Source organism: Cynocephalus volans, chromosome 2 (assembly GCF_027409185.1).
Source record: "Cynocephalus volans isolate mCynVol1 chromosome 2, mCynVol1.pri, whole genome shotgun sequence".
Taxonomy (NCBI): Eukaryota; Metazoa; Chordata; class Mammalia; order Dermoptera; family Cynocephalidae; genus Cynocephalus; species Cynocephalus volans.
In genome coordinates, this window is record NC_084461.1 from 150,624,337 (window position 1) to 150,649,354 (window position 25,018).

The 25,018-nt window shown below is 41.3% G+C and overlaps 1 protein-coding gene across 1 annotated transcript in view; it reads left to right on the forward strand.

The window, feature by feature from the left end:
- Window positions 1-25,018, forward strand: part of DOCK2 (dedicator of cytokinesis 2) — a 396,194-nt gene that overhangs the window by 50,834 nt on the left and 320,342 nt on the right. Inside the window, exons 20-22 of the mRNA XM_063087676.1 lie at window positions 530-619; window positions 1,687-1,787; window positions 2,633-2,767. Coding sequence (XP_062943746.1) covers window positions 530-619; window positions 1,687-1,787; window positions 2,633-2,767 — 326 coding nt within the window. The remainder of the gene's footprint in view (window positions 1-529; window positions 620-1,686; window positions 1,788-2,632; window positions 2,768-25,018) is intronic.

The window sequence follows — 25,018 nt, forward strand, 5'->3', positions numbered from 1 at the left end:
CTGGCCAGTCTCTAGCTCAGTGGCTTTTTACACACTGATGTACCCACTACCCAGTAAAGATACAGAACACTTTTTAGCATTGCAATAAGTTCCCTCATATCCCTTCTGAGTCATTAAATCAATTAGGGCAACTGCTTTTGACTACCATCATCATACTGTGTTTTTGCCTGCTTATATCTATATCATAAGGATAGAGCAATGAAGAACATACATTTTTGTGTCTGACTTATTTTACTCAACACACTGTGTGCAAGGGTCATCCTCAGTGTGGCATGTGGAAGTAGTTTGCTCTTTTGCATAGCTGTGCAGGATTCTGTAGTGTGAAAATGCCACTGTGTACACATCCATTCTGCTGTTGGTGGACTGCTGGCTTGCTCCATGTTTTGGCTCTTGTGGACAAAACTGCTCTGCACCTCTTGAACATGGCATGTGGTGGAGGACTATCCACATTCTCTTGGATAGACACATAGGAGTGGATTTCTGGGTGACCTGCACTCTTTCTTAATGCAACCTTCATGGTTTTGTCCAGTTTCTCCAGGACACTCTGGACGCTCTCTTCAACATCATGATGGAGCATTCTCAAAGTAATGAGTATGACATCCTCGTCTTTGATGCTTTGGTAAGAGAGAGGGGACAGACGTTTAGTGACATTAGGTAACGATGTGTGACTTAATGTGAGAAGAATGAGAACTTATGGCCCTTTCCATGAATTTGTTGGAGTCATTGTAATGTTCGGCAACCAGACCAATGAATGAACTGCTGCTGTTTCTTTTTGTTTGTTTCTAGTTCATTTGAAGACATGGGACAGAGTGGGTGAAAGGAGCATTTTAAGTGTATTCTGTCAGATTGACACTGGTTGAAAGTACATGAGACTGGATATTGTGAATGATTGCTTAGGCTTTCCATGAATGCCAGGCCTAGTCCTTGGCTAGGTTGCAAAACACCCAAAATGTTTCCTAACTCTCTTTTGACCTTCTCTTCCTCATGTCCTCTAACTCACCTGAGCTGTTGCACTCCTCCTGCCCACCCAGAACTTTTCATGGTGGCATGCCATCCAGATCTTTCTTCCTTCCCCCTCCCAAGTGGTCTCTTCCTCCTCTCCCTGTCACAGCTCACGTTTTCTCAGTATCATGTCAAAATAAACGTAAGAAAATCTACATTAGGGTATCAGTGCCCAACAGAGTCTTTATGTATTAATCCCTTGTGTCACAGACATTTGCATTTTTAAAGAGGTTACATGGATATGACTGTGGCTTAATTAAGTGCTTCCCAAGGGGGCCCCCTTGAATGCTAACCCTATGGGAAAGATGCCTCATGACAGAGAGATCCTTTGATTAAATAACTGAGGGAAGTGCTGAATGTTGCATGACTCTCTCGGAGATTCACAATGCACTTAAGTATATTAAAGTCTTTGAAAAGTTCTGCAATAAAGAAGTCAGTCAAATGATGATAACCTGCGATTTCTCAACTTATTTGACCATGAAATCCTTTTATCTTATAACACCCCACAGCACACTTCATGAAACACTTTTTGGGGAGATGCTACTAAAATGAGAAGGACTAACTATATCTTAGTGAACTAACTCCTGGGCAAGAGAATTTTGATGGGGGTTTAGTTATGCCAGGTAAATATGGCTTCCTGCTCTGGATTATGTCTATGACACTAATTCCTTGCATCTTCCTCAGATATACATAATAGGACTCATTGCAGACCGGAAATTCCAGCATTTTAACACTGTTCTGGAAGCTTACATTCAACAGCACTTCAGTGCTACTCTGGCTTACAAGTAAGTAACTGTGCATACTGGGATTTCTTATTCACCTCTTACTTGCCCTGCTAGGATGCCTAGGGCACAAGGAAGTTGAGTAATTTCTTTTAGTATGTATAAATGCTCCCTTTTCTGACAAAATCCAACCCATGCTTGGGTAATTTGGATATCAGTAAGAATATGCAAAACCTATAGGTTGGGATGAATACTTTATGGTAGCAGTAGTACATGGAAGAGTTCATTCATTCATTCATTCATTCAGCTAGTCAACCATCATTTATTGAGCAGTTACTTGTGGTAGACACCAGTACTCAAAGGCTAGAGAGAAAGAAGTGCACATGCCAAGTAGCTCAGTGTAGCTTGGGTACTGAAAACTGAGGGTTAGAGATGGAGATAATGCTAGAAAGTTTGGTGGGGGACGAGTTTGTGAAGGGGCCTAGAAAGACAGGCCAAGTAATTTCAAGTCTGCCCTACTGATAAAGAAGAACATGAAAAGTTTCTAAGCAAGGGAATTCCACAATATCACAAGAACATTTTCTACAGAAAGAAAAAGCCGAAAAAGACATTATCACCATGTTATTCCCACTCATAGCCTGATTGCGACTAGTTTTCTTAATCAAAGATTTTTTTCCACACTAATTTTTTATTTGCTGGATTTTTATGGGCAAGAAATACCTATTCATTCCCTATAATAAATATATTTTTAAGGCAGAGTTATTTTTATGCTTGCAAATGAGTGAGTGAGCTTGGCTATCCCACCACCTTTAACCTTTGATTGAATGCCTTATAATTTACTGAACAAACTAATTACCATGCTGTGGGATAAAAAGAGATGTGTTTTGAAAATATTATCCCTTATTCAGGAAACTGATGACAGTGCTGAAGACGTACTTGGATACCTCCAGCAGAGGGGAGCAATGCGAGCCGATCCTAAGAACGCTGAAAGCTTTGGAATATGTGTTCAAGTTCATTGTTCGATCGAGGACGTTATTTTCACAGTGAGTTCTTGTTATATAAAAGTGATTGATCAGCTCTGCAACTCCTCTGACATACAACAGTATTTGTACTGTAGGAGAAATTCTTTTATAAAATTATAACCAGCTCAGCTGTCGATCAAAAACAGCTTAAGAATCCAACCTAGGGAGTTATAAGTATGTAATAATTGTAGCCTCTAAGTTCATTTGGGGGTTAAAAAAAAAAAAGGAAACCTTAACATTTTTGCGGAGTTATGTTTCATCCAATGAATGTGATTTGTGAGTTGAAGCTCTTCTGTGTTTCATCTAGCATTCTTTATTTGATATGAAATATGGTGAAAATTTTCCAGAAATCTATATTTACCATTAGAGGAGCTGGCAGCAAGGAGAGCAGTACTCAAGGAGTTTGACATTTATTTGGCTCTAGTAGCTTGTGCATGGCAGAGGAGCTGGTGTTTGCAGTTGACCTGTCTGTCCTTGAGATCTTAGTAGCCAACAAGTAAGCTGAGCTATTAGAGCACTTTAAGAGATTTTGATGGTCAGTGTCACCGAATTTAGGTGCCTTTTTGTAGGAATTTGGAGATGGAGACATTCAAATGCAATCCACCAAAGAACAATTTATGTTCATCCTGGCTATAAGGCAAGGTTAGATAAAGGATTGGTTGTTGTGTGTGATCAGGTTGGTTGTGTGTGATGGGAAATAAGAAAACACAAACAAGAAATATAGTGTCTGGGGTCTTATCAGTGCAAATGAAGAACACTCAACTGCAATTGACTTAGGGGGAAATATGACTTTATTTTATTGCACATTATTGAAAAATCCTGAACATAGATTGGCCTCAGCATGGCTGAATCCAGATGCTCAATGTAGCTTTAGATCTTGGCTTTGCTTTCCTTTTGTTGATTGCTTTCAGAGACACATTTTCCAAAGTGGAGACCACTAGAAGATGTAGGTTTATATTCTACTAGCTGAAGCAATCCTAGATTCCTTGTTGTTCCAGCAAAATCCTAAGACAAAAGCTGTCTTGGGTCATGTGCTAAGGTCTGAATCAAACAATGTGGCCAGGGGGAAGAATACGCAACTTGTGTAGTTGTGGTCACATGTGCCCCTTGGAGTTGTGAGTCAGGTCAGCCACTTATGGTATGGTCAGTCTTGGGAGAAATTGACTTCCCAAAAGAAGGTTGAAGTCTGTAACCATCATTTTGATCATGACAATGTATGGACTGCTAAAGCTTCATACTTGGCAAGACGTCTGAAACAGATAATGATTTAGGATTCTCCTAACACACTCTTTGAGATTTCAGATGATGAGTGTGTCTTGAACCATGCCATGAAACAAATGTCACTTAGGTTATTCTGAAAGTGAAGTATCTGTTTCAATTTCTTTGGCTTGTCAGTTAGTCAAGTCTTAGCTGGGATATTCTTCCAAGTTCAAGAGATACTTATCAATTATTTGAAAACCAGTAGGAGACTCCATGGAGTCTTTCTAAGAGCTGAGTTTCTTGGGGGGCATTCAAGTATTCAGACATTGTAGTTACAGATTAATAGGCAAAGACATTCCATCTTCCAAGTGAGAACGTTCAATCCATAAGAAGAATGTATCTTTTTTATTTATATCTTCTTCTCCAGTTCTTCCTTTTAGTTTATTCATCTTATTGTTTCTCCTGTATTTCTCTTCCTTCCTTCCTTCCTTCCTTCCTTCCTTCCTCTTTCTCCTTCCCGTTCTTCCTTCTTATCTTTTTTCAACCTGTCTTATCTCTCTTAGTCATTGTCTTTTCCACATGTGCAAAAAAAATATTTGTACATTTGCTTTCTTCTCCTCTGCCTCAATGTATGTCATCTTGCAGAACCCCTAACTCTTCAATAAGTGTAAATTCAGTGCTGCTGGAGTGCTAAGTGACTTTTGGCTTCTTAAGGAGCAGGTGATTTGTTATTCCTTGCTATGTCCTCAGCATAATATAAAGAACAGCGCTGACATTTGGTCAGGAGAGATGTCTCTAAGGCAACTCAGGCCTAACCTTGAATCTTTTCCCATGAACAAAAGTGTAGGCTGACCTGCAGAGAAGGTCTAGGACCTCGTGCTAGGAGAAGGTAGGTTTTGTGTGTGTTGTTCATTTTAGAATCTCTAGCAACAAACTGCTCTCCATTGGATCCTCGAGGGCACTGGGAAGTGAACAGGGTATTTCCCCATACCAGGGTTCAACTTACTTGGAAAACTAGTAAACAGAAGTTCAGTGCTTTGAGATTTCTAAGCCAGCTGGTGGGAAATCAGAACATAATTATTGCTTTTGGGTTTATTGTGTCTGATATTGTGTTTCTGTTTCCTGTTACTCCTTTGTTCTTTTTCACCATGTGCCTAATTGTAGCTGATCTGGCTCCCATTATTTGTTCTCTTGCCATTTTTTTCTTTGCACATATTGCACATGAACATTTGCAAGGGCTGAGGATTTTCCTGTATCAATATGCAGGATGCAGTTGGGTAAGGAAGGAAAAGAAGTTGTTGAGTAGGAGTGGACTTTTTATTTTATTATTTTTAGGAAGATTTATGTATATTTAAAGCCAAAAAGAGTGAGTTCCTTGTCCTCCCCTTTGACTAGCTCCTGAGTCAATGTCTGGGGTAGGTGTCTCTGACTGGGCACATGGCTGAGCCATAGCAGCAAAGGAAGCTGGCAGAGTAGGTTCTAGCTTCTGCCATAGGGAGGCAGACTTAAAAATATGGAAAATTCCTAAATCATAAGGAGTGTGTCCAAAAGATGCTGTGGTGGCCATAAATATGATCAACATCCACTAGGCTTTTGTAGAATGACTGAGCCCCTAGGAGGGATATAGCATAGTGAGCAACATTCAGAAAGAGTGAGGTGATTATCTTCTAGGTATTGAGCTTCTTTACAAAGCCCCTTGCAGTATCTTTAATCCTGAAGCTCAGACGGCCAGTGGTACTGATCCCCAGGGTTTCTGAGCCCATAGAATTACTTGGAGTCTAGAGCAGCCTGTGCTTCCCTGTTCCACTCCATGGACACTGAGGAGTACCCCTTTCTACTGGCCAGGCACATAGAAATGAGACTGCAGAGCTTCCACAAGAATGACTCTCAAGGAGAGGAAATCCAGAGCATGATGCTGCAGTAGGATTTGCTCCTTTTGCTCTTTACCAATCCTAATGCTGCCACAGGCTAGAGCAGAGGAGACAGTGTGAAGTAATAGTTTATGCTGGACAGACCTTGGAGGAAGTGATATTTCTGTCCCTGTAAGCGCCTGGCTTAGTAAGTGACTAGCCTCGCTGAGTCTCAGGTTCCTTATCTATAAATGGGGATAAACTAGCTCTTAGTGTTTTGTTGATAAAATGAGATTATATGTACAGTGTTCCATGCGATATCTGGTACTTATCCCATAAATGTAATAGATGTTAGCTGTTATCATGTTTTCACCTAGGAGAGACAGCAAGGGTGCATGTTTCAAAAACTCAGATTTAAATTATTAAAAGAAAGTTCTGGTGTCCTGATTTATGCTGAGAATTTGACTTACTGTTCTTGCTATCCTAAACATTTCTGGGGGGTTATTTTTGGGGAGGTGGAGATACCTTTCACCAGGTGTCTGTGCTTTTTGAGGACCACCATGTGGCGACTTTCCTGGCCCCATGAATTCACCGTGGTCTGCTGCTGGCCCCATTGGGTGGGTCCTGATTCTGTCTGCTGCTTGCATTTCCCTTCTGAGTGCACCCCGGCCCCTCTGTCCCGAGTAGCTGCTGTATGCAGTTCTCTGGCCCCTGCACGATATGCCTGTCTTTTCTTTGTATCTTGCCTTCAGCTCTCCTTAAAGACCTGCTCATTCAGTTTTTGCTTCCTCCTCCTTCTCCGTGTAATCCCAGCCTCCTGGGTCTGCTCTGCCTTCCACAAACTCCTCCTTCACCACCCCCATCCCCACCTTCTTTGTTTATGAGAGGCTCAGTGGTTAAAGGTACTGTCTCCAGAACCAGGCTACTTGGGTTCAAATTCTGAGTCTGAATCCTAATATTACTATTTACTAGTGTTTATAACCTTGGGGGAATTATTCTGCCTAAAGCTCAGTTTCCTTATATGTAACACAGGCAGAATAATAGTACCTACCTTACAGGGTTGTTGTGCAGACTAAATGAGCTAATGGCATAAGACACTTAGCACTGTGCCTGTCACATAGCGATTGTCCGCAGTTATTATTTACCTGCTAAGCACATTTCATGCATTACCTCCAGCAGTCTTCACAAGTCCTGTGGAGAACCTCATCTCTGACTTCATCTCCTGCTGCTCCTCATTCACTCTGTGCCAGCCACACTGGCCACCTTGCTGTGGCTCGAGCTTCTGACTTAAGGCCTTCGCACCCCTCTCCAGAGAGCTGCTTACTAACCCCTCCCCTCTTTCACATCTTTGCTCAAACCTCACTACCCTATTTAAAATTGCAGCCCCCACCCCAGCACTCCTGATTTTCCTTCTTCTCACTCTGCTTTTTGTCTTTTGTTTTGCTCCCCATAGAACTAATTACATGTTAGCATACTGTATAATAATTAATTATGCTTTTGTTTACTGCCCCCTCCCTGCTAGAATGTCGGCTCCACCAGTCTAGGAATCTTTGACTGTTTTGTACCCCGTTGTATCCCAAGCACTGGGAGCAGGACCTGGAACATAGTATGTACTCATTCAGTATGAAACTGGACACCATATCTAGCTCCCTTTCACAGATAGGGAAACTGAGGCTTAGGTTCAGACTCAAAGATCTCACAGCTAAGAGTTAGCAGAGTGAGTTTTGTACCCTACCTCATCTGATTAAGCAAATTGGAGAACCAGAACTTTGTTCTGGGCCAAGCAAGTGTGAATTCTTGTTAGCCAAATTGGGGGACTGTCCCAATAAAGGGCAGCTACACTTGAAGGGTCAGTTTGCTAAATGCCATTGGGGACTGCTGAGAGGTGCCAGGCCGCATGGGTTTAGGTGCTAAGTCACAAGGTAACATCTCTGAGCACAGTAGGAATTCAGGACAGAAAATGATATCTTGGAGCAGGAGTAGTCAGGAAAGGTGTCCTTGCCACTATGGCAAAGCTGTCCAGGCTACCATGACTTTATCCTCATTCCCAGGGAATGAATAAAGAAAAGCTGAAGAGGGTAGGCCCAGTGAGCTCACAGTCCTTGGAAATGAGTTATTTTGCCTCCTTTGGGAGCTGCAGTATCTGGAATATCATCCTGCTCCCCACCCTTCCCCTGGGAGCCAGGAGGGACCACCAATGTATGCACAGCACCATGAGTCTGCCCTGGTTGGTAGCTGCCACTGCAAATTGGGGCATCTTAGGAGCCTGGTTCACAGCTCGCATGGATACTTCCAGTCTGGCTCACCTCACCTGGGGCCAGACATTATTGTCTTTTCTCTAGCTGCCTTCAGCATCAGTGATCTGAATCCAGGCCCCAGCTCTCTGGTGCTTCCTTTATTCTACTCCCTGCTTCCCCCAACTGCTACCTCATCCCCCACCAGCTCAGTGGCCTTGTATGTGAATATTATGTACAAGTTCACCTTCTAGGTCATGAATGTGTTAGGCAGCAAGATCGTCTGAATGATGCTCAGGAATGCCCAGTGCAGCCTGCAGCTGGAGGGAGTACATAACCCTCTGCCTTTTTAAACAAATATGAATTTGACTTGAAGGCACTTGCCAGCGTGATTTGTTTTCATTGTTCATGTATGAATAAATATTAAAATGTAATCATCTGTTTCTGCTGAGCATGGGCTGAAACGCCTGTCACATTGCTATTCCTGTTTCTTGTGCATGTAATTCGTTTGCATGTTAATGCCATTTATTCCTGTGTAAGCTTCTGTTTTTGGTTTCAAATATAATTTCACTTTTTTTTGATGACAGTAATGGCTCAGTAAACTACACAATTTCAGTTAATGGAATTATTTTATGATAACATTAACTTGGCATCAGATCAGAATGGAAGAGAAAACAGTCATTGAAGGGATATTTTCAAACAGTTACTTCTCTTTAATTTATTATCTATTTTATGAGTTGCTGTAGTGATAATATTTTAGTGATAAAATATTATCTATTTTAGAAAGGGAAGCTAGCAGCCTGTTTCTCACGAACATATGTGAAAGTGCTTTGTCAACTGTTAAGTAAGTTGCTGTTATTATAACATGAAATTGTGCATATCCACGAACTTTTAAATAGTTCTCTTTTCCCTTTGTCTATGGAAATATTGGTGAACATTTATTGAGCACCTATTCTGTGCTAGGCACTCTATTAAATGCTGGGGACTCTGAAATTAGTAAGTCAGCTCCTTCAAGTACCAGCAATATAGTGGGCAAGCTAGACATGCATCCCAGCAACCAAATCACCACTCTGCGACAAGAAATGATCAGCGACATAATACAACAATGGAGGCTTCTTAGGGGAGCAGACAAGTGTGAATGACAAACTCCACCTCAGGAGGATCAGTAATTCTCAGGGGAAGTGCTGTTTTAAACTAGACATTGAGAGGTATTTAGGAAGCCAGGCCATGGGAGAAACAAGAATCCCAAATTCTAAGCACGATATACAGAGTAGTACTTCCAATTACTCCTGCTACTCTTAGGTACCATTTATTAAGCTTCTCCTCTATGCTTGGCCCTATATCGCTTTTCACTGAACCTCACTTAATACAGACAACAACCCGGCAAAGTATAGGTGTTATTACATTTGTCATACAAAAGGGGAGATGGAGGGCCAGAAAGGTTCAGAAAGTGACTCCAGGTCACACAGCTAGCTGTTGGCAGGGAGAGATCTGACATCCAAGCCTAGGTTCTTTGTGCCATGCTGTGTGCATCCATGAATAGCATGTGTGGAGGAGAGTGGCTAGTGGCTGAAGCTGTGGTGGTGGAGGAGGATGGCGTGATGTGTTTGCAGAGGTGGGTTGAAGCTAGATTGTGAAACACCCTGAATGCCAGCTGAGGAGCTTGACTTCATCCCCTTGCAGGGGACCCAGTGATCACCTGCGGTAGTGTGAACTAATCCATTGGGATCAGGTAAAACTATTAAATTTTCTTTATTTTATCCCAGATGAAGAAATTAAACTTTATAAACACTTAGAACAGTATACAGATATCCTTTATGAATAAATATGTTGAAAGTCATGCTTTAAAATTTCTTTCTCATAGGAATTGTTTGACAACCACTGCTCTTGGTAGTGGGGAGCCACTGAAGTTCTAAATTAGGGAATTAATATGATTGGACTCGTGTTTTAGAGAGTACTATGGAAGGAAAGTTAGTTCCTTGGTTTGTGGAAGATGGTATAGAAGGGGGAGAGGTTGGAGGTGGGGAATCCATGGAGAAGCCATTGCAGCAGTCCAGGGAAGAGGACTTGAGCTAGGGTAGTCACAGTGGGGCTGGATAGATGGCGGGATTTCCAGAACTAATTGAAGGCAGGAGTGGAATTGAAGGAGAGTGACAAACTGACTTTTCTGACACTGAATTTTCTGGCCCGTTTGACTGGGTATTGCTGACCAGCAAGATGAATACAGAGGAGAAGCAGGTTTTTCTAGTGTGTTTGGTTTGGGACATAAAAAAAATTGAGGTGTTTATTGGCATATCCAGATGGAAATGTTCAGCAAGCAATTAGATACAGATTTGGAGTTCAGGAGAGTGGAGAATAGAGATATAGTTCTGATAGAAATTGATCCAAAGAGGTATTTGAAGCTATAGCACAAAATAAGAAATGCTATAAAACTCAGGATGAAACGTAGGGAATTAGCTAGTTGAAAGGATGGGTGAGGGGAGAGTTCTGGATCGGGGACATAGGAGAGGAAGCAGGAGAGACAGACATTCCAGGAACCAGGAAAGAGTGCATTTCCAGGAGGGAGCGTCAGTAATGTCCGCTGCTACAGTCATGGGATTGAAAACTGATGAGAGGCACGACATTTTGCAATTAGAAGGTCACTGGTGAATTAGCCAGTCCTTTCCCAGAGCTTAGCATCTTTCCTCATATTCAGTCTGGAGGCCATCAGAGGGATCAGGGCTTGAAGCGCAATGGATTTCTGCTCATCTGCATGTGAATTACCTACATTTGGGTTGTCCGTCACCAGGGTGTAATCCTAGGCCAGCTTCCCCTTGCCCGTTCTTCAGAGGCTGGGCACACAGTTTCATACCCCACTCACAGCAAAGTGTAAGACACTGGTCTTGTCTGCTTCCATGGTCCCTGTAAATAGTTTAATTTCACAGAACAAGGCTATCCGCTGTTGACAGTTAAGGGAAAAGCCATGGAGGACACAAGATTTTCATTCTTCTGGTTGAAGCAGTAGATGATTTCTTTTTCTTGTTAACTCTTTGTTAGAAGTCTAGGAGCTACCTTGCTGGCAGAATCCTTGCCTGAGCTCAAAAATGGCTGTTTCTGTCAAATGCTGAAGCTGACATTTCCTCAAGAGAATGACTTGGGTGAGAGAGCAATTTACTGAATAAATATGTAGATTTAGAAAATGTGTTTGCAAATCCCCTGTAACTAAATATGAACATGCCAGATAAGAAGGGTCTAGTTTGCCAGAGGAGTGAAATTCACCAAGCTAACACAATTGTCAGGGAGGACGAACTGAATTAGCATGACTCGATGTACTTTGTGATCCACTTCAAATGCACTTGAGGCAGGCATCACCGTGAAGTAGAATTTGTTTCCTTAACAGAAAATAATGCATTGCTCAGTTGTTGGGCTTGCTGCTTATCATGTTTTTTGGGTGGAAGGAAAATTGAAAAGGACTCGGTTATGAGGCACATGTGGTCACTGTCCTTCAAGTCTTGACAGTTGTCCCTCTCTACCCCAGATCTACTCTCCTAATGTGGCCTGTTACAGAGACACATTGATTTTATTCATTCATTTATGCATTCAGTAATCATTTTTGAGTCTTACTATTTTTTGGCCAAGTTCTATGCTAGAATACTATAGTGAACAAGAGAGATGTCACCTCTCTGGGGGAGACAGAAAAAAAAAAACAACACAAAAACCAAGTAGTTGCAAACTGTGATAAATGCCAGTGAAGGAAATAAGCAAGTAGCTGAGGTGGGTGTTAAAGAGGGGAGGTGCTGAAGCCAGACAGCCTGGATTTGAATCTCATTGACTGTGTGACCTTGGGTAAGTAAGCTAAGCTCTGTGCCTTAGTTTCCTTGTCTAAAGTGGGGATGACCTCACAGTTTTATTGTGAGGATTCTGAAGATAAACTGAGATGTGAAGGATGCAAACGAACCAGCCATGCAAGGGAAGAGGAGTCTCAGGGAGGAAGAGTATGAGTAAGTGCTCTCAAGAATGAGCTTGAGGTTTTGTAGAAAGTTGGAGAAGACTAGTGTGGCTGACACATAGTAAGCAAGGGAGAGAACAGGAATGAGATGAATTTGGAGAGCTAGGCAGAGCCTACCAGGCAGGGATTATTCTAAATGTATTGCAAAGTCCTCAGAAGGCGTTTAACTGAAAATACGCACATGTGAGGTAGCACACTATAATACTTAGATGGCAAGAAGGGTTTGTTTCATGTGCCACCTGTGTTTTATAACCCCCACAAGCCTCTTTGGTTACATCATGTAAGACACACATGACATAAACTATCATTCTTTAATTGGGTTAGAGGATAGACATCGCCTGTGCTTCCTCAAATCTTTGAGCAATCCCTATAGTTCTTGCAATCTCTCAACTCTGCTAACCATTATTGTTTTACAATCACAGCATTTACTATATTTTAAAGCCGCTTATGTTTATGTTTATTATTGTTTATGTTTATTGTGCCATTTATGTTTATTGTTAACTCTTTGCTAGAAGTCTGGGAGCTAGCTTGCTGGCAGAATCCTTGCCTGGGCTCAAAAATGACTGTTTCTGTCAAATGCTGAAGCTGACAGTTCCTCAGAGAATGACTTGGGTGGGAGAGCAATTTACTGAATAAATATGTAGATTTAGAAAATGTGTTTGCAAATCCCCTGTAACTAAATATGAATTAGTTATGAATTGGCCACCATGATTTTTTAAGTGCATGATTATAGTTACTTCTCAATTATCTGTTAACGTATGGCCCTAAAGACCCATATTACCCAAAGCAGCAGATGCTGTGCAAGTCATTTGATATGATCATTAGAGTGCACCATGCAGAGATGCGTTCTTATGTGCAGGTGTACTGTTCCTTGGAAGAATGTTCTTCCGAGGTAATTTGCTGGGCTAAATGGTATTCATTATTTTTTCTTGACTTTCTATCAGATGGGCGTTCTTGAGGGGGAGGGCAAACCTGCATGTCTTGGGTACCATGTGGGTGACAAAAATGAAGAGGTTGCCCATAATTAAACATATTTTGTGAATAAGTCACAGATGATAATGCTATCATGCCAACAACTAAGAATATTCTAGATCGCATGAACCACAGCATATTGTACTGCTTACCTCTCTCTTCCTTGAAACACGTATTTCCCTTGTCTTCTGCAACACAGAAGTCTTTGTATTCCTTATACTTCTCAGACCACTGTTTTCCCTCTATAGAGGTTCTAAATGCTCAGACTGGCCCTCTCCTCCTTCCACCCAATTTCCACTCCACAGGTGAACCAATCCAAACCCACTGCTACAGTGATCACTTCTGTGCAGATAACCCAGAAATCCAGCCTGACCTCTTCACCAAGTCCCAGATCCATATGTCCAATCATTTGCTCGATATCTTCCTCTTTAGTAACTCAAAGGTAGTTGAAAGTTGGTATAACCAGCTCATGACGTCCCCCACCTCACCCACAGTCCAGCATGTAGCATGAGGCAGAGACGTGGGACTTGTTCTTGGCACCTCATTTTCTGTTACTCCCCATGTGATGCACAGTCAAGTCTCAACATTTTCCCCTCTTAAATGTCTCTGAAATTTATTTACATCTTTGCCTCTTTACTACCAAACTCCTACTCACCATCTCACCCCTGGACTACATCTTAGCTTTCTCCAGCGGTCTTTCTGCATCCATTCCTGTCCTCCCATGCTCTATCCTCTGTAAAGATTTTTGGATTTCCTAAGTAGACAATTATAACATCTGTAAATATGGAAGGTTTCAGGTCTCCCTTTCTAGTCCTAATTTTTTTTCCTCCCTATCTTACTGCACTGGCTAGGATTTTAGGTAGGTGCTGAACAGAAATGGTGTTAGATATAGTGCATTGGGTTTTTATTATAGATGCTTTTTATTAGTTTAAGCACGTCCCATTCTATTAGTAATCTGATAATGATGTTCATTATGAAGAGATAATGAGTTTTATTGTGATGACTGATATTTTGAATTTATTTCTATCATCTTAGCTGTGCATCCTCCCCACTACCCTAATTCTTCTGTCCATTGTTTCCTTTCCTTCTTTTGGATTGTTTTCAGTTTTCTCATCTACTTTTTCCCCCTTTACTAGCTTGAAAGTTACATTTTATATTCAGTTCTATTCATGGCTACCTAGATATTTCATTACACATATTTAATTTAATAAAGTCTGAAGTTAATATCTTTAGCATTTCCTTGAATAATAAAAGGATTTTAGAAGACTGTCACTTCCTTCTTAAAAATTATGCTAAAATTATGCAGTATTTTAGTTTTACTGTTTTAAAAGAACTCCACAAATTAGACATTATTATTATTTTAAACAGTCAGTATTTATTTGGTTATGTTTTTACCAATAAAAGTTATTTGACACTACTGTGCTGTACATTTTCAAATTGTTAAGATGATAAATTTTATATTCTATGCTTTTTAACTACAATAAAAAAAGAATAGTCCATTACTCCTCCTGTTATCTTAGACCTTTCATGTGTTTTCTTTCTTTTTGAAGTAAATCTTCTAGAATTAACTTTAGGAAATTCTGTTGGTAAAACTTCTCAAATTCGACTACTCTGCTTTTTGTTTGTTTTGTTTGCTGACATTTGCTGTTAATGTTAACTGTCAGTCTTGCTGTTGTTTGTTTATAGGCATTCTGGTTTTTTCTCTCTGGCAGCTTTTAAGATCATCTCTTTGTCTTTGATGTTCTGCCGTTTTACCATGATGGAATGAGTTTTTTAAAAATTTTCTAGAAGTTAGTTTTCCTGAATTTGGAGTTTTGTGTATTTAATACCTGTTCCGAAAAAATGCTCATTATTATCTTTTTTAATATTTGAATTTTCCCATATATCCTATTATCTCTCTGAAATGTCAGCTCATCATTGTTAGACCTCATTAGATTCTCCAGGTCTCATAAACCCTCTTTCACATTTTCTATCTTTTGGGTTTTTGGGGTTCATTTTGGCTAATATCTTTAAACCTGTTTTCCAGCTCACCAATTTCTCTCTTCAGCTGTGTCTAATATGCTGTTTAAATCATTGACTGCGTAGTTCATTTCAATTATTACATTATTTTCAGAAATCCCATTCTTTGTTTTTCAAATCTAATTTGTCATTTTCATATTTGTTTCTTGATCATATTTTAAAGTATCCTTTTCATATTTTGAAGTATATCAAATGTGTTGACTTTACATTCTTTGTTGTATAATCCAATAGGGTGAGTCTTTGTAGGTCTCATTCTGCTGTCTCTATTTTGGGTAGCCTTATTTCCTTGTACATTTTGTTGTATTATTATTTCTTAAAGCTATTTTTTTTTTGGAATTTTATTAGTTGGTATATATATCTTTAGTCTTGAATTAAAGCTTCTATTTTCCTTCAAAGAAAATCAGAGTTTCTGGGCATTACCAACCAGAGACTTCTTTAAATTAAAATTTCTGTTTCTGAGTGCAAGCGAGGAACATGAAGTTAAAAGAAACTAAAGCAAAACAAAACACGGAAGAGGACTGGCTTGTGGTTGACAATTCTCACTAGAGGTGTGTTTTCCGTCTACACCCAACACCAAGGAACAGGTATTTTCCTTACTGTTCCCTTTCATGCAATAGGTTTATTTCTCATCCTCCTTTGCAAAGAAGGTATAACAAGTTTGGAAACCAGCTTTGTGTGAGGGTCCGCAGGAAGCAGTTCTAGGATTTACATCATTCCTTTGGGGAAAAGCTGGCTCTATTGCTCCGAAGTGCTCAGAGTCCGACACTGCTTTGTGTTGTGCTCTGTGGATTCCTTATTCTCTAGACAGTTCAGTGATTCATTTTTAAAATCCAAATTTGGTAGTTGTTTTCACTGAGAGGTTTTCCAAGGTATTTTGTCTACCATACTGCCAGAATGGAAGTCTTTAAACTTTATGCTACCTAGCAGCCTGAGTGCTCTTTACACAGTTTAAATCATGTCAAGTTTCTCTCCTTAAAGTCCTCTAATTTCTTCCTCCTCTTCTTAGGATGAAGACAATACCTAACATGGCCTGCAAGGGTCTGCTGGTCTGGCCCCTGGTGGCCCCTTCAGTCTCCCTTCACTTGACCTCCCCAGGCTTTCTCCACTCTGAGGCCCACGGCCCCATCTCTCAGGACCCCCAGGCGGGTGTTGGGCTGGCTGTGTTGCTGGCCTGGTTGTCTATTTTTTAGTTTTCTTCCCCTCAACCTTATGGCTTGCTTCCTGGGGCAACTTGATTGTTCTGTTCATTTGGTTTCAGGCCAGGTATGCCAGCTGGGTCAGTGGAGGTCTGCTGACTAACATGCAGCCCTGGAGTTTAAAGCTCATCTGTTTGGCCCAGGGCTCCTCTTCTTTTATTAATATTTTCTCCTCTGATATGATTAAATGTAGTAATCTAGTTCCTCCTGGATTGTAGTAAGTGTTAGAATGTGGCCTCTCCTAAACCTTGGAAACCAATGCAGAGCCTGCTAAGGATATTGTACTGCTGCATTTGTCTGCTGCATGCATTGCAGGCTCAGATTTCCTGAGTTCAGGCTTTTGCCATTTTTTCCCACTTTGGAAGTCATCCATGAGCAGGGGAAATATATGCCTTGTGGGTAGTTCACAGACAATCTCAGGGCCTAGAAATCTAAAGATGGTGAATAGCTCTTTAGTACTTGGGTGTTGCTCGACTATTTTAGAATTTCTCTTAGAGAGTGTAGCTTCTAAAAGGGCTTTAACTCAGCGTTTTTTCTTTCTCACATTCAGCAAGAATACATTACATACTTGTTTATGCATATTGGGCCATAAAACTTGGTTCCTCGTTTTAAGAACCCGAGTTGCTAATGAAACTTTCTATCTATTTCAAAATGAGTTGAAATATTCGTCTAGTGGTAGAAGTTTGGTTTGCTTCAGCAGCCAAATTTTTACCCAATACATATTTATTGAGCAGGCCACTATGCTAGGTACTGGAAATACAACAGTGAATTGGACAGACTCAGGCCTAGTCTTCATGGAATTTTTGGTGTAGTTGGGAAGAGAGTCATTAAGCAGATAATCATGTGGATGCATGTAAAATCACGGGAGATATGTGTGAGGTGCCCTGAAAGCATGTAATAAGGAGATCAAGTCTTGTCATGGGATCAGGGAGGCTTTTCTGAACAGTTCTGTGACCTGAGTGATGAGTAGGAGCTGGCAGGTGGACGAGGGTGTAATAGGTGAAAATAAAGCCAGAGGGAGCTCCCTAACATAGGATGGGCTTGATCCAGTCGAACTGTAGAAAGGCCAGGATGGCTAGAATTCAGTGACCAAGGGACAGAGTGGCTGGAGATTATCGAGAGGGGTAGGTAGGGGCAGATCTTGAAGAGCTTTGAATCTTGGGCTGTAAGTCTGCACATTATACTGAGGGAAATGGGCAGCTATTAAAGGATTTTAAACAGGAAAATGCTATGAACCCATTTGTGTTTTTAAAAAGATCTCTTTGACCACTGTGTAGAAAATGGATTGAAAGATGGTAAGAGTGAGGGAGGGAGATTGGTTCAGAGAACCTTACAGGCAAGAAGTGACGGGGGGCTGGCCCCATGGCTCACTTGGGTGGGCACGGTGCTGATAGCACCGAGGCTGCAGGTTCGGATCCTATATAGGGATGGCCGGTGTGCTCACTGGCTAAGCATGGTGCGGACCACACCGTGCTGAGGGTTGCGATCGCCTTACCGGTCAAAAATAAAATAAAATAAAAATAAGAGAGGTGACGGGGACATGGACCACCCACAGGGGTGCTGATGAAGACGGAGAGGGGCACCTGGCTTTGGGAGGTGGAATCAATGGGCCTTGATGAATGAATGACATTTAAGCTCTTTGCGTCTTTCCCCAGGGCTCTGACTCGGGCACCTGTGGGGCCACATGCTGTGCTTGGGAGCTGTGGAGGGAGAGCGCACTTGCTCTTGGACAGTTTCAGACAAACAAAATGTGTTCTATCCTGACTCTTTGACAATAGAAGCCAGTTAGGAATTCTGGGGTTTTACCTCAGTGGTAAAGCAGTTCACTTAGAGATGAGGGAACAGGGCCTAGAGTATGCTGGAGTCTGGTTTAGCTCCCAGTCCTGTGGACCCAGACACTGCCCTCTGCTGGCAGCTTGTCGGGCCCTCAGCCAGGCTACTGCTCAAAGGAGGTGTCCAGTAATTGCAAACCTTGTTGTGCCTGCACTTGACACTGCCTCAGGTGTTCCCAAATTTCAGAACAAAGAGTTTTACTGCACATGTATTTTTAAAACTGGCACTTTCAATAAGAAAAATGTTAAAAATCGTATTTAACAACACACCAAATGTCAAGGCTCTCAGTGGAACAGAGCAGGAAGCCTGGGGTTAATTATTCTTCTCAGGAAGCAACGGAGTCAAAGAACAGAGTTCGGATGCTCTTGGCATGGCCACAGTTTAGAGGGTAACAATTTGACATTTCTTGGGCAATTGTCTCTGCAGCTGCAGTCTATGACAGAAACTAGGAGGTAGATGAAAAATTAGCATCTCACTCCTCAGTTCTGTAATTGTGGAGGAAAAACTGCCTCCAGTTGTATGACCTTGAGTTGGATTTCCTGCTCCAGGCCAATTTCCCATGGGGAGAATGAGAGAATTCCAGAAAGGCTTTGGGGAAAAAGATTGTTGTAGAAAGGGGCCAGAAAACAAGAAACATTCACCCAAAAGAAAGAGTAGATCTCTCTTCTTAAAATTAAATGTAGTATTTACTTGTCTAAAAATCAGAATGTAATATAAAAATGTATAATGCGACTTTTCATACACAATCCATTTTCCAAGAGGTAACTAAATTATAAATTTAATGTATAGATTTCAAGATTTTACTCAGTTTTTTTTTTGTGTGTGTGTGTGTATAATCATTCTGCAACTTAATTTTTTCTCTTATCACTAAAGATGTCATGAAAACCTCCTAAATTATTAAAAATCTAAAGAAAGAAATTATTAGAGAAGCAGTTAAAACTTACTTTCTTCTTGGCACTCAAACTTTTAGACCAACGGGGCCATAGAGAAAGAGCTGGAAAGACTCTAATGAATATTAGCTTCTCTTTCAAATAGATGATGTAATCTATATTTTTCTCTAGATGTCTTGGAAGCATGGGGGGCAGGGAGAGAGAGAGACATCGAGATTCTATCCTTAGGAACATTGTTTTGGGAATATTCAATTTCTAATTATATTCGGGGGAAAAATCCTGAATACTATTTTTCATACTAATGGAGAAATTTACTTAAGTGCAGAATTATGCAACTTAGCTCTTCTTGCCAAATTACATAAAGTCTGCACCCTCTATCAGTAGAATGAAGGATGGCATGGGGCACACATCACTCTCTATTCATAACTTAGAGTTCTTTTCAAGGCTTTTGCCTGCATCTTATTACCTACTTACTATTAATTTATTACGCAGGGTTGCCATATTTTAAAAGTAAAGTGAGTGTTTTAGATGGATTGTTTTTCTTTCATTTCTTCCATATTGTTAACGTCTTTTTTTTTTATTATTTAGGCTGTTTATACTTCCACCTGAGGCAGTTTTTCTTCAGCAATTGCATTAATTTTTATGCATTCATTTGAGACATTTTTCAAAACCAGATCCCCATGTGTTGAGTTTGTCTTTTTTCCTTTCATCCACAAATCATTCTTCTCCGGGGTTGTTTATAGGAAGAAGACTGTAAAGACCCTCCTCAAATGTCAGAATCTGGAAAAGTAGCAGCTCAAGTAGAAATGATTTTGCCATTGACAGAAGGATTGGCAACAGGAGCTGGTATGAGCCTTGCCAGTGGGCTGCTGGTGATATTCAACAAAATAAAGCCTTCATGGGGTCATATATGGCCATGAGGGCTCCTTGACAATTTGCAATGGCTACATTGTAGCCATCCTAACTTTTCCTTGCATATTCCCTTTCTGACAGATCTTTATTTACTTTCTCTTCTGACAGAGTGAATAACTCTTTACATTTCAACTCTGCTACCCTTCAAAAGAGAATTTCTCTGAGCACCATTGAGTGAGACAGTTAACTGCAAGCTCATTACACTGCCAACTTGCTCCAGCTCCTGGCAATCGGCTACTACTTTGCTCTGTTCCCTGGAGGCAGTATTGCCTAGTGGTTAAAGGGGTGAAACTTGGAACCAGACACTCTTGGGGTCGATTTCTGGCTCTGCCATTTATTAGTTGAGTGACCTAGAGCAAATGTCATTTAATGGTGATAACACCTATATCGTGGGTTGCTGTATGGATCAAAGGAACACATATTTACAAAACACTTAGCATAGTGCCTGGTGCACTGCAAGTACTTAATAAATAGCAGCTAGGAGTAGTAGTAGTCATCATCTTATCATGAAGGTAGTAATAATAAAAGTTGCATAGCTGAAGATGACTATTAATACCATCCTTGAAATTTTGTATGGGTGCTTTAAAATTAGCTGAACCGCAATGAGTTCTGGATTCCTATGACATTTCTGGGAAACCAAATTGAGGGTGCTCATGTTCATTTATTCAATAATTTATTATTTGTTGATGCATGTATTTATAACTCACTTTTGGTATTCCAGGCCTATTGCTAGACATGGGGATAGATAACATAGGTAGCCTGCTCTCAGTCTGCATGGAACTTAAACTCTAGTGGAGAAGACAGGCACATAAGTGATGATAAAAAATGAAGTGTTATGATAGGAAGGTCTTGGCTGCTATGACAGTCTGAATTAATGGTATGTTGAGTGTGTACTATTCATCTAAGGAAATCCACTACATAAGTGGCTTCTGTTCTACAGTATTTCTTAATTGCCTGATGTCATAATTGGGATGAAAAGGTATCTTGGCTTGTGTGGCAAGGTAACAAAATGGTGTGGTGGCCTCATTGTTTGAGTAACTTTATTTTCATCTAAGATCATGGAATCATATAAAATAGATTTTTCCTTTTGAAAAGCTTTCAATTAACCTGGTCTTGCCCCCAGGCTCTCATAAAAACAGTCAGCCGTGTGTCTTGCCAAGAGCAAATTTAAGTAAAGATGCGACTGGATGAGGGAGACAGAGGGGTTCTGGGGCCCAGGGTAAAACTGAAGTCCTGGGAGACAGGCTGTCATGGGTGATAGCATGGGAGGGGTACCGAATGCAGACAGGTGCCACCAAATAGGTGGCTAACCTGTGGTCAGTGTGAGCCAGAGGCTTCCTCTGGGCTTTAATTCCTCTTGTTCATGTCTCTTTAAATCTTTTTTTCCCTCATATGTAAAATGTAGATAATAATAGCTCCTGTCAAATGAGCTAATCCATGTAAGGAATTTAACACAGTGCCTGACCCTTCGGAAGTGCTCGGTGATAATATTAAATTCTCATTCAGTTTTTCTCACTATATGGTAATAAATAATTTACCTGTCAGCTTGCCTCATAAATGCTTTTCCTCATGTTTATCTCCAGTGCAGTACCTGGCATATAGTAAGTGCTAAGTAAATGGTAGTTATCTTTATGAAGATGCTGATTTCTTTCTCCTTAAGTTCAGGAAGCAAAAAGGGGTGAATCCAGAAGGAAAATTGGATATGATGTAATAATAGCTAACATTTATTGATTGTAGAATATGCGCTAGACACTATGTTAATTGCCTTACATGCATTATTTGATTTTAGAACATTTGGGTGCTAGTACCATTTTACTAATGAGAACATTGAGCCTTAGAGAGATTAAGTAATTTAGCCAAGGTCACCTAACTAATAAGTGACAGAGCGGGATTTGCAATCTGGAGACGGTCTCACCCAAACTAATGCATTGCCTAAAAGAGGCACTGCAGGAATCAGGGGATGCCCGTGAATGCAGCCTAGAGGAAATGGAAGTGACCGAGGTGCAGAAAACAAAGTATAGCTGGGGCATCAGGAAAACCACCACCCCTGGATTCTAAAGTGAATCTTCTCACTTTCTCTCCACAGCCTGTGGTTGCTTTAGTTAGATTCTGCTCCCCTGGGCTGCTGGCCCAAGGTTGGCATCTCATTCTAGGCTCAGGCTTTATGTACCTGCATGGAGGAGGTGGTGCACAGCATTGTACACACCATATGGGGCTCCATTTGCATTTAGTGAGTGCTCAGCTGTGCACAGTGCCTCCTTAATGAATTACATGCAAGCCGAGCATCGCTATATTTATCCCAGCCCTGGGAGCAGGAGTGCTGGCTGTGGACTGGCTTGCATGCCCCAGAACAGTGCCTTGCAGGTTGTTCCAGTTTTCCTTGTGGTCAGGGCCTTAGGGCCCTTCAATAATTTGTTCCTGGCAGAATCAGCTGGTTTCTCAAGTATCCTTCTAGGCATTCTAGGCCAGAAAAAATGTTTACCTCCTGAAGCTATAACAGAGAACAAGTGCTAAAAAAGAAACTGGAAGCTACTTCTACCTTGCCCTTGACTTCAAGGCCACATTTAAAGCATCACAGATAAATGAGGCATGACTTTTCTTTTCTTTTCAGGGGAGGCCCCACAATGCGTAATTGCCCTGCTATCAATCAGGTTATTTCTTCTGTATAATCTAAAACCCTTATGTATTTTTTTCCTTAGTTATGTCTTATTCAAACATTCCTTTACTTATTTATGCTCAGATAAGAGAGCTTGCCAATATGATCACTTCTGTGCTCAGGAATCAACAACAATGATAAGAGTTGCTGACTTAATACTTATTAAGTGCTATAGTATTAAGTACTTGAAAGGCATTATTTATTTTTTTTTAACCTCAAAATAAGCCTTTGAGTGAGCATTATATCTCCACTTTATCAGTGAGGAAAGTAAGATTTCAGACAAGTAATTTGTCTGAGGCCACACAGCCAGAATGTGGAGGAGTCTGGCTCGATAGCAAAGCCCTTTATACTGAGTAGTTTCTCTTCCCTTTCTTCTCTTCAACTGTACTCGTATCCTCTGATTCTTCTTCCCATTCCCAGCCATTGCCTGGCTTGAAAATAAACACATGTATATATTTTTTCCTCATTTCTCCCCTAGAATTGTATTTTATACTTTATAAAACTTAGGCAGGTGCAGAATATATTTCCATCCTTGGATTTGAGTTTGGTGTTAAAATACTTGTGACATGAGTAACAAGGAGCTGATTGGATTCCCACTGAGACAGAGGCTCCTAATCTCAGCCTCATGGGATTCATGTCATCTGTTTTCCCCTGTTAGATCCTCAGAGCATAGAAGGAGAAGAATGCTGAGTTCTGGTTCAAGCTATACCACTGGTATAGTCTGGGACCTGCAGCAAATCACACCTCTCTTGCTGGTAGGAATTAAATTCAGTTTTCTACCAAGTTTAAAGTTGAGTGGAGATCTTCGGCTTGGTCTTATAGTCTGAAAGTTTCTTTTCCTTCCCACCTCAGTTCAATTCTATTGAAAAGATGGTGAAGCTAAGTCACTCCTCCACTCTGGCTCTCAGTCTCTTTATCTGTACAATGAGAGCTCAATGGGCTTCCCAATAGCTCTTAATTTCAAATTTATCCTTTCCCTCTCAGAATCTCTGACTGGAGAGCAGCTGCAATGAAACCCAGCAAGGCTAATCTAAAGAAAAAGGGGAGTTTATTATAAGGCTATTTGTACAGCTTATAAAATCCAAAGAGTTAAATAATCAGACACAGAGAGGGTGGGAACCAGGGCAGCCTCAGGGATCTCTTTGGCAGGAGTTCACGAACATTCCCCTTGTAGGGCTGCCATTAAGGTGACTCTCAGCAAAACCTGTTTTTATGTTTCTTTGTTAAAAATGACAATTTCCAAAGAAAGAACTGCCATGGGGCCATTCAGTTATGGCGTGGAGGTGGGGTAGAAGGGTTAGTTGGCAGAGAAGTGTTGCTGGAAGCCATCCTGTGGTGGAGCCAGGTGGTTTCCAAGATGACCCGGTGAAAGAACCCTCACTGCGCACACACAGAAACACACACACAAACATACCTTACAGAAGAGTCCATGTGTATGTAAATACACGGGCAGCCAAGTCTGGGCATTAAATATGGGCGGGAGACAGAGTGGGTAGGCTCAATACCATAGACCATTGGGATGTAGTTCATTAAACGTTTTCAGGCTTCTGTGGGTAGTGGAGAAAATAAAAGATTTCAAGGCAAAAAACTTGAGGGATGGACCCTTCCTTAGGTAGGGCAAGTGGTTGTGGGGACAAGGAAAAGCAAGCTGTACCTTTTCACGGGGACGCCAGTTCAGCCACCACCACGCTCGATTAAGGTCTTGTCTTCTCTGCCAGATCCAGTACAGGATACTCTGGGTCCATCTTTTCTACTCTGATGGAATTTGGACAAGTTTCAACCTCTTAAGAGTTTTCTGTTTTCTTATCTGTGAAGTGGGGATGATAGCAGTAACAATGCTTCTGCGATTAACAACAGCAGGACAGCTGCTAACATTCACTGGGGACCAAGCTCTGTGCTTAGCACTTCACGTGTGAGTGGTTCTCCTCACAATCTTTTGACACGGGGCTGTTATAGCCTGCATTTTGCAGATGAGAAGCCAAGGCTCCTAGAAATTTGGAGAGGCAGTAATGTGTAGAGCAAAGTAGCGTGCCTACAGATCGAGAGCATGGGCTAAGGAGCCGGGTGCCGGGTCTGAATTCCGGCTCTGGCGTTTCCTGGCATGTTGTCCTCGGGCATGTTACTTAAGCTCCCTCAGTCTGTTAAATAGGCATAATGATAGGGCCTGCCTCATGGTGTGGTTGTGAGGAGGAAAGGATTTCATATACGTATGTATATATGGACAGTGCCCGGGGCATTGTAAGCCAGTAATGTTTGTTGCTATTAATAAGGTATCCAGTTCGTACAGGGCAGAGTGGAGGTTTGAGCCCAGAGCTCATTGACTGTAGAATACATACTGTACAGCACATGTCTCTGTGGCAGCAGGACAAGAAAGTTCAGGAGTGAGCAGTGTAAATGAGGGAATGGGAGAGAAGAGAAGGAAAGAGAGAGAGCCGTGGAGCCATGGAGAGGAAGAGAATGAAGGGCCTGAGGCACAGGCCACTTCAGGACTCCTGGCTTCTCTCTTATCCTTGTCTCTGTGA